This window comes from Setaria viridis, chromosome 6 (assembly GCF_005286985.2).
Source record: "Setaria viridis chromosome 6, Setaria_viridis_v4.0, whole genome shotgun sequence".
Taxonomy (NCBI): domain Eukaryota; kingdom Viridiplantae; phylum Streptophyta; class Magnoliopsida; order Poales; family Poaceae; genus Setaria; species Setaria viridis.
In genome coordinates this window covers 34,419,558-34,431,403 of record NC_048268.2, presented here as the reverse complement: position 1 = coordinate 34,431,403, position 11,846 = coordinate 34,419,558, and the positions used below count along the sequence as shown (strand labels likewise).

Below are 11,846 nucleotides of genomic sequence, written 5' to 3'. Positions count from 1 at the left end.
AGCATCTAAGTTACATAACGAGTCTATTAGGAATAGTATAATTTTTTTAAGTGATCATGCACGGTCACTTGAGAACGGGTCCCAAAATTGACCATACGAAATCCCTGCCAACCAAATGATTGAGATGAACAAACTGCAATTCTATCAGCGTAATCCACTTGTTGCTAAAAGTGATTACATAGAATGGTCAGACAGCCAAATAGACATATCAAGGACAAATTGACGAAAAAAAGGGACGTGCTGTCGTAATTAAACAGTACTTAGCGTGGTTGGAACTTTTTCTGCAAATTTGAGGGTCTGGGAAAAAAAGTAAAGGCAAAAAATCAGTCTTTTTCATGTGTCCTTTTTCCCCCTTTGCGTTACTTTTCCACAAAACACGCTCCATTGGACCTTGGCCCCTTTCTGGTCCGTTCCATTGGTACCATGGCAAAGACTCCCAGTACTTCAAGTTAAATCATATAAAATGGGGGCAAATTGATGGTAAAAACTTAAATATGATCAATTTTGTAGATCGACCTTTTCAAATAATCAACTGAACCTGCAGTAGTGCCTCCATCAAATTTGCCGAATGTAGCTTCTATATGCTAGGTCATCAGACAAACTTAGACATACCTCTATGCAATTCTAGTGCTACTCATCTGATAGACAAAGAGAATCATGGTACAAATGGAATTGCATCTCATACTTGGGCATGCTCGGTGTGGAGGAATTTCACCGCAACCATCAATTTTTTTTTTCATGAATCATTCAATGAGGCGACGAACTGTCTATATATTCAGAAAAAAATCGAACAAGAAATGCTACGTGAATTGTATAGGATTACCTAACTTGCAAACGAATCAATTCTTTCTGATGAACGGTTGAGAACAAGTCACGCTGCCATGAAAGTAATTCTGAAATGTCTGCATCGAAATGGATGCATGGAGGAAAGTAATTCAAACATTCTGTTCACATCGATTTCAGTTACTCCTACCCTTACGCTTCCCAGTGCTGAATTCTCATCCCCAGGCCAGGCCGGTTCCAAACACATTCCACCACGCAAATGACGAAACACATCGACAGAATACAGCATCACCCAGCACAAGGAATCCATGGAAAAAAAGTGTCAAAACAAACTATTCTATCATATGCAATATGAGTATACGATACACTGGATCTATGGATCGTTTTCATTTTCACACCTCGCAAAGAGCACTCGCCTTTTTTGGGAAGTTGCCGTGTTGCAAAGCTTTCTTTCTTCAGCTACTCTTTCTCTCATCACCCTTATGGATCCTCATTTATCTGAACCTTGATCATGCCTTTGCCGTCCTGCGTGGAAGCTGATAGCTCCACAAGACACTGACGTTTGAATTTTAATTTAGGCTTGGTTTGGTTCCTCTGACTTATTTTTAGCACTCGTCACATCGAATGTTTAGATTTTAATTAGGAATATTAAACGTAGACTATTTACAAAACTCATTACATAAGTGGAGGCTAAACGGCGAGACGAATCTATTAAGCCTAATTAGTTCATGATTTGACAATGTGTTGCTACAGTAAACATTTGCTAATCATGGATTAATTAGGCTTAATAGATTCGTCTCGTCATTTAGCCTCCACTTATGTAATGTGTTTTGTAAATAGTCTACATTTAATACTCCTAATTAGTATCTAAACGTTCGATGTGACACGTGCTAAAAATAAGCAAAGGGAATCAAACGCCCCCTTAATTCAAATCAAATGTCATGTCATGGAGACATTTTGATTCTGAAAACATGAAAACGGATTGAATTCCAGAGCAAGCAACCCAAGTACACTACAGTTGAGTTACCTGTCACCCTGTCTTTATATACCATTGCATCATTGCATACTATGAACATGACTATAATCCTTGTAACACTTAATTTAAGCAAGAGCTGTATAACAGATCATACGTTGTTCACCTGCGTGTTCCAGAAAACCGTTGCACGAGTCGCTTAAGATTATTTGGACCGTTGGATTTGAACGGATGGTTGAGGTCTAGATCGCTCCCGTGGTTCTAGATCCAACACTGTAGATTCTAGAACGAGGAGGCAATGCAAGTCAAGCAAGAAAAGTACAATGGCAAGTACGCACGTACACGATTCCAGGAGTACAGATTTACAAACTCCGGCCATTCCCCATGCATGACTGAAATAAAAGGTTCATCCCATGTTCATACATGGAGGCAAAAGGAAACGACAGAAAATAAAAGGTTTTTTCCTTCATTTTTTTTTGCACAAAGTTAGGCTAACTGATCTAGAGACGACAGTTCAGGCCAACGCCTAGTTTTGTTGGATTGGTCAAAGGGATTGCTTCCGACTGGGAGTAGAATATACGGTGGCCACAAGTAGCTAGAGCTGGAGAAAGTTCAGTTGTCTTTTCAGCGAGGCTTTTTGAAGCCCTTTCTCAGTTTCTCTCTGAAGCCAGTTGCCACATTCTTTGCCCTGCTCTAGAGTCCATGACCTGTTCAATCTCCTTATCTCTCACTACACTTTTGATCCTTTCTAGCTAAACAATTAGAGAAGCATGCAGCCACAAAGAGGCAAGAGCTTTTCATATTTATATGCAGGCTGAATATATGCTATTGTCCTAAGATCCTAGGAGACTGACTTATCAATCTTATTTTGCAGAGTATGCTATAAAAGTTTATGTCAGTGCTCAGGATGAAGTCTAGGACAGTTGTAAAGCACCAACAGATTGTGATCTCTCCCGGCTGATTGTGATTCTCGTTGGCCTTACAAAATGGACTAAGGCGACCAGGTTTTCTTCTGCTAACACGGTTTCAGTAGAAAACTGGAGATCTTCTCTAACTAACCAATCACAATTGTTGAATTATTAGGCTCTCCAAGTCTTTAACATTGTGGCAGAGTCAATTGTGCAACACCAGAAGCTATTACCTATCTGATGCATCATAAAGTAGGCTTCTAGCTAGTTATCTATGCTCTATCAGTGTGCTTGAAGAAGCGAAGGTTGCATTTCAGTGCCTAACAACTAGTCATCTTAGAAGTTAGGACTTAGGGTTACAATTATATTTATTTTGCTTTCCCACTAAAAGTTTGAAAGATCTTTTTCTTCATAAAAAATGTGAAGAGATGCCTGTCAAGTTGTCCTAGAGGGTCAACATGGAGCTTTACAAATTAGGGAGAAAGATTTGGTAAGGGAGCCTTTTCCTTCACGCAGGAGATGAGCTCCTGAACCTGTCCCTGCCAAATACGTCGCATTTGATTTCAGCGCGTAGTTGAAAAACATGGGTCAAATGCTTTAAAATGTTGTTTCCGCTTCCATACCTCAAAAGATACTTTGTAATCAGGTATGCTGAAGATAACGTAGCCTTCTTACCCACCTTATCTGAAATGTTTATGCTTAGAATAGGAACAATAATCTTCTCGTGGGAAACTAGATAACATTTATGGTTTCATACCATGTGCACCATTTCTTCATCGATCTTTGAAATTTCAAAGAAACACAGAAATGAGCATCTTTAGGATACCTGTAGCTGTACGATATGCAATCTGAAGATTTAATTTCAGAAGCTAAACTGCTTAATTGTACGAGAGAACAGTTTTAACTGTTACTGTGTGCCTAATCATACATAAATGGGGACAGGGTTAGGCAGAAGTTGGACTGCCCAAGCAACATGTCACCTTCAGCACTTGAGGCAAGCACTAGGCAAAATTGTTGACAGAACCCACAAATTGACCATGGTTGACAGCACCGCGATCCACGGCATTTCTTTTCGTCGATTTGCTGTCACCGATATCGGCTCAACAACACGCGACCTCATGGATGGCCAGGCTGATTTTCATTCGGCGTATTTCAGATGAACTTGAGATCTTGTGGGGCTAATGCGATCAGATCGACTTAGTGTGATGTGATGTCACTTGTTCCTTGAACAGAAAGCAAGACTTCAAAATCTCGCAGAGAATAGGCGAGCGAGCAAGCAAGCTACCCATCAGCGGTTAGGTAAAGATAAGTTCTTGTGGAGAAGAGCTGGGAAATGTTCAGCGTTTCCTCCATGGGAAGCCACCTCGGATTACCGAACCCTCACTCGGCAGTGTGACGTAGCGGCTTGGCAATTCGGCGTCACAAGTTTGCAAGGATTTCACCCACAAACACCATGCCAATGTGAACACCAGCCATTAGTGAAAGCTAAAGCCTGAAAATGCCCTTTTTTCCTTCTCCAAAGCGTGATGCATCACGTTTGCACCGAGCCATGGCCGATCCCCTTTTCATGTTGCTTTCTCAGCCAGTCCCCACACAAATGCAGCACAGTGCAGCCCACTGTCAATGCCTTTGGAATAGGGTTTGCATGCCTCTGACGGCTGATGTGTGTATGGCGATCTTGGCCGTGAAGCAAGTCTCTGCTGACTCTTGGCCATCTCTGATCCATCAATCCACATTTCCACAAGGAGAGGATCAACCAGCAGTAGAAATGCCCATCATAGCTAGTGGTAAATCGTTGTGATCTGAAATAACATCAACAATTCAAAAGCTAATCGCCTTTTTAAAGAAGGCAAAGAGAGAACACGAGATGCAAGGATCCAGCCAATGTCCTAATGGGAGGACAAATTAGGCCAGGCAGGGCCGACAAAAATTAGGCTGGTGCCTTTGTCTCAAGGGCAGCCAGAGCGAGGGGGGGATTGCCAGACGATCTGATCTTCTTCCCCAGCCATCTGCCAATCTACGGCACCGACATGGCGGCCGCACAGTACTGTTCGGCACAGATCAGGAAGATCAGGGAGGACATTCAGATAGTGATGGCCTGTTTGATCTTTTTCAGGTGTTGTTAGGCCTGTCCTCGAGGCCTTTAGGTCCTTCAATGGCCAGAATGAGATGGGAGCTGGGGTCATAGCCACCCGGAGTGCCGAGTGCAGTGCCTGCTTTCTCTCGTGCTGACCAGGCATCCATGTGGAGTGAGTCATCTGCAAATAACTTTGGTGCCCTGGGAGGAGGTGGAGCACTGAACTGGTGGCGCACCAATGATTCGGTTCAGGTCGGCAGCAGAGGAGCTCACGAGCAGTAGTTTACACGTGTGCTAAAATATGCTGTTCTTTGCAGCGCCAATGCCTGTGATCGTGCAGAGGCTCGCTCCAGACTACAGTTTCCTTAGTACTTAAGAGAAAGCTTCTGCGATTCAGGGCAGTAACTAACTTTTGCTTTTGAGAACACTATGGCCTATGTTGACGTCACTATGAGGGAATCTTTTTTTTTTTGCGAATTATAAGGGAAGCATATGAATGTCATGCACATAGACATGATCATATGCATGTTGTTGCTTTGTTTGCATTTTCAAGTCTGGTAGGGTTCAATCTGGAAAATCCATTGGCTCTGGCTGCAACCTACACCATATGTAATGTTGTTGGCCAAATGCCTGAGCAGCCAGTACCACTACGAACATGGAGAATGATGCAGGTACAAATGCAACGGAGATGCAACTGCCAGCGTCGCCAGGAGGCCAACCCGGCCCAGCTACCAACATGAAAAGCAAGCAAGAATTGGATGTGGAAATTACAATCTTGTAACTTTCCAACGATACATGGTATACATCAGTATCACTCTCGTTATAACTGTTGTTGACAACAGTTTCTGTGAACAGATATATTTGTATCAAGACCACGATCATGGTCGGCTGTACTAACAGGGAACTGGGTTTGGCCTGTATGGAATCATCTATGCACTCACAATCAACATACAAAGTATACCACCTAAACTGTCAAACTGATGTTAGACTCGTCCTATCTGAACAACCATCGACCGAAGACGAATGCCGGTCATACGCTTGAGGGTCAAAGCTGAGATTTCACTTGGGTATTATGATCAATGTACCTTCAATGTCGCTGCTCAATCAATTCAGGTATAAGCCGGAGCAAGAACCCAAGCTGCTGCTGCGAGAAGGCCTGATGTGTTGCTCCGTCCACACCAGCACTGCTCCGGCTGAGGTCTGGTTTACTGAACCCCGCCACAGCATTTGAGATCTCCTCCACCTGATCAACGATGACGCCGTTTATGCCCATCAGGTACTGGACATAGACTGCTTCCCACACGTTACTGCATATGTATGTAACCAATATACACATGAAGTCTGTAAGATGATGATGAACAAACTATGGTGGACCGACACAAGAAACACGATATGGATATGGCGCTTACTTGAGCTGCCCGTAAGTGAGAAGTGCAAGGTTGGATTCTTGTGCTCTGACGACTGCAGCAGGGTTCTTGAGAATGCCTCTGACTTCTGACACGATCCCATGCAAATCATGCTCTAAGCATACCTGAATGGCATTGTTCAGTGAGTTCCTTCTTGAATCATGGTGTTTGGATATCCCTCCTTCTGTTAAGAAAAGTACCTAATGCAAAATATAGAAAAGGATGGAGATGATTATTCTGATTTCTGAATGTCAAAATGAATCTTTCTAGTATTATACCTAGCAAAATTTTATTCAATCAGACAGTAATTCTATCGTGCACTAGAACTGAATGCAAGTGTACACAAAAAAATATCAGCGGAGAATTGGTTCAGATAATCAGATTAGTTATAGTACTATCCACTTTGCAGCTATCTTGTGATTTTGTTTCCAAGTAAAAAAAACTGACTGATGATTTAATATGTTAAACAATAATTGCTTGTTTGCACTTACTGATCTCATGGGCCTAATGCCTAATCAAGTAAAACGATGAGCCCAAGACATTCCAACATAATGCAACTTGTGTACTCAGAATAATTGATGGAGGTGCATCACAATCAGATCGTTCTTCAAAAAGGTGATGCATTAAGATTGATTGGAAGCATGCCAATGAATATACTGAACGTAGAAATTTTTACAACCAGTGAAAATAAGCTAGCCCTACATATTGAGGAAACCTGACAAACAATTCAGACCTAACACAGAAGTTTCAAAGCATACGTACAGGATATAAACTTTGGAGCTCCCGTGTCATCATAGCCGCATCAGGATGGAAAGATGAGAAAAAAACTGGTCTATCCCTAGCATTCTGAAAAACAACCTGCCAAAATGATTCAACACCCTTATCGACATCAGTATTCATCTCTTAGTGTTGAAATGGATGTGAATAGAATGGAATGCAAATCAATTGTACTTCAATCCGAAGGGGAAAAGGCTGTACCTGCAATATAGCTTGAAGAGCACGTTCAAGGTCTTTCTTGTGATGGAGAACGTTGTCATCGAACTTTAGCTCAATGTTAAATCCCAGATGAGGACTGACACATTCAAAGACCTCTTGCAATGTGCAAAGGGAATCATCTTCTTCTGTACTCCAATTAAGGACTCTACCATCTCCTGTCCGTCTAAGTAAAGGCTTAGAGACCTGAAAGGCCAGTGCAAAGGACAGTGAATCAGTTAACCCCTTGAGCATGCATTCATGGACTTTTCATGAAAAAACCAATAGAAACAAGGTATGGCACCTTGCGAGATTCTTTTTGTGGCCCATATGAGAGGAATTCTTCCAAGAGAAGATCAGTAACACGCCTTTCATATACAGCCCCCTACACACCATGTATAATAGTCAGTTTTAAATAAAGAGTTCTTTCCAACAACAGATGGATAGGATGAACAGGATGAGCAAAAAGAACATACAATTCCTTGTGTTAAGATGAAGTCATCATGGAAGATTATTGGGCAGCCATCTTTTGTGACCTGTGAATGAGGTAGAGAGATTAGTGATTCCTTCAACAGATTAGTCTGGTCATCATAAATTCAGAGTCTCAGAGACAACATGGACAACATAAACTGTTCATGAGAAATCAATCAGGTGAACTACACTGCAACTCTTAAAATGGAATAGGCAAATAATGCAGTCATAACACATATGCTTCTGTAAGCTGCGCATACCGATATGACAGATGCTTCTTGTTGAGAATGCTCTAACTAATCATACCTTTGAGGCTTTGAGCACTGATTAGTGGCAATGGTAAGTATTTAAACAGAAATGCCTCTAGTATTTGGCATTGAACACCTTGAAATCCTGACATTCACCTCATGCAGAACTTCAGCACAAGAGAGCATTTACAATCAGTTCATCACCATTGTTGTCGTACAACTGTGGGTACCAATCATACTACTAGGACTCGACCAGAAATTGCAATATGCTCGCACAATGCCATATCGGGGCACGATCTAATCAACTTCACAATCCAGTCCACACGCATGATTGCTTGTTTTTATTAGGCTAGCTACACCCAAGGGGCAAACGGGGATTGGTCATGAAGGTCGCAAGGAATTTAGCTGTCTAGTTGCATCCACTAGAGCACGCATCTCCATTATTGCGTCGAAGAGTGCCCACCCGCCCACATTTCTGATCGACCGCACTACCTACCAGCTACCAATGTAGCATCGCAATGCTCAACTGCAATCCAAAGCTAAACAAGCTCCAAAGCAACACCGCGCCAGCTGCACGTACCTGGACATCGAACTCGACGAAGGCGACGGCGGCTTGCGCGGCGGCGCGGCCGAAGGAGAGCAGCGTGTTCTCCCGCTCCCTGGCGGCCCCGACGCGGGCCCCCGGCGGAGCCCCCACCGCGTTCATCCCCATCCCGCGGTGGCCACCCACCACCATCTTCCCCCGCTCCGCCAGCAGCGCGAGCGGCAGCTCCCGCTCCCTCCTCGCCGGAGCCGACGACGGCGGCGAGGAGGACGCGCTCGCCGCGATCCGGCAGAGCCCCGCCGCCGCCGCGCGGGTCGCCGCCGGGAGGAGCGCCATTTTGACCCCCAAGCTCCGAGCGCGTGCGCGTCGCTCTCGCTTGCTGATTTGGCACGGCTGGCTGGCGTCCGGACCCATGCTTTTTTGAAACATTTTTAGACCCGCACCCGCCGCCGCCGGGCCGAGCGACGCGACTGTGACGGTGACGCCCCGCCGAATGTTCCGCCGCGGCGCGGGTTTATGCCGAAGCATATTCCGTTTGAGCTGAACGAATATTCTGTCTGGCGGTCGGCAATTTTGCTCCGTGGCGGGCTGGCGGCCGAGTTTGAGAACGGGCCGCAAAACCCCGAAGGTACGTGGGCCGTTTTGCTTGGTTGGGTCAACTGACTCAACTCGATGGGTTTGGCCCAATAAGAAGTGGAGACTGCTTCATCGGTCATCAACGAGTACAATAATACTACTAGCCGGCGGCCGCCGCCTCCCCAATTTTCCCCGTCCCCCTTCTGCAAGCAAGAACAGAGCTAGGGTTTTAGGAGAGGAAGAGAGAGAGGCGCCCATGGATAACCCCGAGATGCAGCGATTCCTCCAGGTGAGAACTTGTTTCTCCCGCTCGTCATCCGGTGCTGGTAGGCGTGCGCTGTTGCTGTTGCCCTGGAAGGCGCGAGTTCTGCTGTATCTGGGCACATGTGGCTGTTGATTTACTCGGTCATTGATTTATTAGATTCTGGTGTAGTGGTCGGGCGTCGGTTCGTTAGGTTCTGATGAACTGTTTGTAGTTGTCTGCGTTAAGGTTTTGTGTGTAGGGGATGCTAAATTTCTTCGTATGATCACACTTTGTCGATGCAGTTGGTTGGGGATCTGAAGCCTCTTAAGATGTAGGATGATACAGCGGTGTAATATCCCTGGCTTGTGGCTTCTGCGCTTTTCGTTTGATTGGCCATGCCTAGTTCTTAATTTGTTCAGCTGTGCTAGATTCTTAATGTTGAGTTCTGGGTTTGTTCAACTTGTGTGCTAGCCTGCTTGGTGATGACTAGAGATGGTTATGAAGTTTAACTTTTTGATTGGAGGTGATACATGGTTTTATCAGAGTTTTCTGTTAGCACAGTAACCAATCATGCAATTTACCACTAGTTGCAGGGTGCAAACAGGCTAGTTTGCCTCCAATAAAAAAGTACTAGGAGCTCACCACTCCAAAATTTGATGCCAATAGGTCTACAGTCATAATAATGGATGATGCAGGCACCTAGAGCAAGCTTTGAAAATGGCCAACACGTTATAATAGTAATGAGGGGAGAGCTTTACTGGTTCCGTTAGTTTGGATGGTTGTCCTACCTAAAAACCTGAAAAATTAGGTTCCTTAGTACCTAATGAAACTTTCAATCAACCAAAATAGCTCTTGCAAATTAGAGACCTACAGTGAACTTTTTTAGCCATCCTCGATGTTGGTTTGCAGAATGTTGTTTAGAACATTAAAGATGTGTTAGCAAAAATAATGATTTTCAGGTGTTACCTTAAGATGGATGCTACTCCGTATAATTTAACCACTTCTGCTGTAAGAGATTAATTTTAGGCCTTCTTTTGGCATTTAGCTCATGTCCTGCTTACAGATGAAGAAACATAGCATATCACCAACTTAGACATGCTTGATGCCTGCTTCACTTTGGCCTCACTAGCTCTGTTGCTGTATCACCATTTCAGTCGTTTGATTCCTCTCATTTGTTTGTTTTTTTCCTTCACAGCAATCAATTAGCTTGTTAAATATTGGAATATGTTGCATGTTATAGCCTATAAGAACCACAGCATGGTCTATCATTTCCTCTATCTGCATATGGGAATGGGATTGCAGTTCTTGATGCCTGTATTCAGCATTCATTGTTGGCATACATGTCCTTGGTTTGCTGCTCAAGATTACATGTAATTCATACTGTTAGTACTGATGATATATATTTCAAATTATATTGCTGCTTCTCCAAATGCATATAGATGATGTTTTTTCATCTAAATATGTAAGAACATTACTTCACGACAGTGCATGCTTAATGTATCTCTTGTGCTTCATGAGTCAGGGTTCGGAAGCTAAAATACCCTGCATTTGCATGTTCAATTGCATTGCTTGCATGTTCAATTGCATTGCTTGTGTGCTTAGAGAAATCCAAATGTTCAGATTTCACATTGTATCCATATTTTCGCATGTGCGATTGCATTGGCCATACTTTCATCTGGTACAAGTCCAACATGGCATAGCAAGAAACAAGACCACTTTTTTGATGATGCTATCTCGTTTTACATTCGTTTAACCTAACCTCTGTCTCCTGTGCAAGAATGCATGATAGTAAATTTGAACTGGCCTCGGCATTTTGTTATCTTCTGTAAATGAGTGGAAAATTCTTACCTTAATTTCTGTAACACTGCAGCAAGAGCAGCAGAAGGCGATGATGGGCGAGATGGTGGGCAAGCTGACAAGTGTGTGCTGGGACAAATGCATCACTGGCACCCCAGGAAGCAAGTTCAGCTCGGGGGAAACAACCTGCCTGACCAACTGTGCCCAGAGGTTTCTCGACATGAGCGTGCTGATTGCCAAACGGTTCGAGATGCAGTGAGGTGTCGTGTCGGCGCCCGTAGCTGTTGCTTTGTCATATGCCATTTAAGTTTCTTCTCCGAGCTTCCTACGAACCCTCTGAATTGAACGATGCTGGGTTTTCATCTTTTGACAGAGAGAGAGAGAGTCTAATGTACTTCCAAAGTTCCAGTATCTATTGCCTGATTGGGCAATATATTAAGGTGTGATTGTCCGATTGATCTGTTTGAAACTCAACATCCCCTGCCCTGACTTGAACTGAACATGCTGCTCGTGCGTCCACCGAGTGACTATTTATATACTTACAGATAAAATACACTCTTCTAGGTGTAGCATCATGACAATTACAACTTCAGTTCCATTTGCCTAGTAGGATTCTATGCAGATACAGAATGTTTTGTTTTGATCAACCGTTCTTACAATTCCAGGCTCCAGCTGAATTGTCTTATCTCTGAACATTATAACAGACAAAATGATCATGGAACAAATAGAAAGAAGAAAGCTTCACGGGCCAAAGCAATGCAATATTTGCCATTCGAAAGCTCACGGGGGCCCTGTAGAACTAGAAAGCCCACAGGGCCCATGACTCCCCAGATATTTCGGCCCCAAA

The 11,846-nt window shown here is 43.7% G+C and overlaps 2 protein-coding genes across 2 annotated transcripts; one reads left to right on the top strand and one right to left on the bottom strand.

Moving 5' to 3' along the window:
* Positions 1–5,495: 5,495 nt before the first annotated feature.
* On the bottom strand, positions 5,496–8,783 carry LOC117860409 (glycerophosphodiester phosphodiesterase GDPD1, chloroplastic). The gene is made up of 7 exons (XM_034743676.2): positions 8,419–8,783; positions 7,596–7,655; positions 7,424–7,504; positions 7,126–7,326; positions 6,910–7,005; positions 6,151–6,347; positions 5,496–6,048 (listed from the first exon to the last, which is right to left on the bottom strand). The coding sequence occupies exons 1-7, from the start codon at positions 8,716–8,718 to the stop codon at positions 5,829–5,831; spliced, it is 1,155 nt and encodes a 384-aa protein (XP_034599567.1). The 5' UTR covers positions 8,719–8,783; the 3' UTR covers positions 5,496–5,828.
* Positions 8,784–9,088: 305 nt separating this feature from the next.
* On the top strand, positions 9,089–11,473 carry LOC140223073 (mitochondrial import inner membrane translocase subunit TIM8). The gene is made up of 2 exons (XM_072294497.1): positions 9,089–9,247; positions 11,073–11,473. The coding sequence occupies exons 1-2, from the start codon at positions 9,215–9,217 to the stop codon at positions 11,256–11,258; spliced, it is 219 nt and encodes a 72-aa protein (XP_072150598.1). The 5' UTR covers positions 9,089–9,214; the 3' UTR covers positions 11,259–11,473.
* The last annotated feature ends 373 nt before the right edge of the window (positions 11,474–11,846 follow it).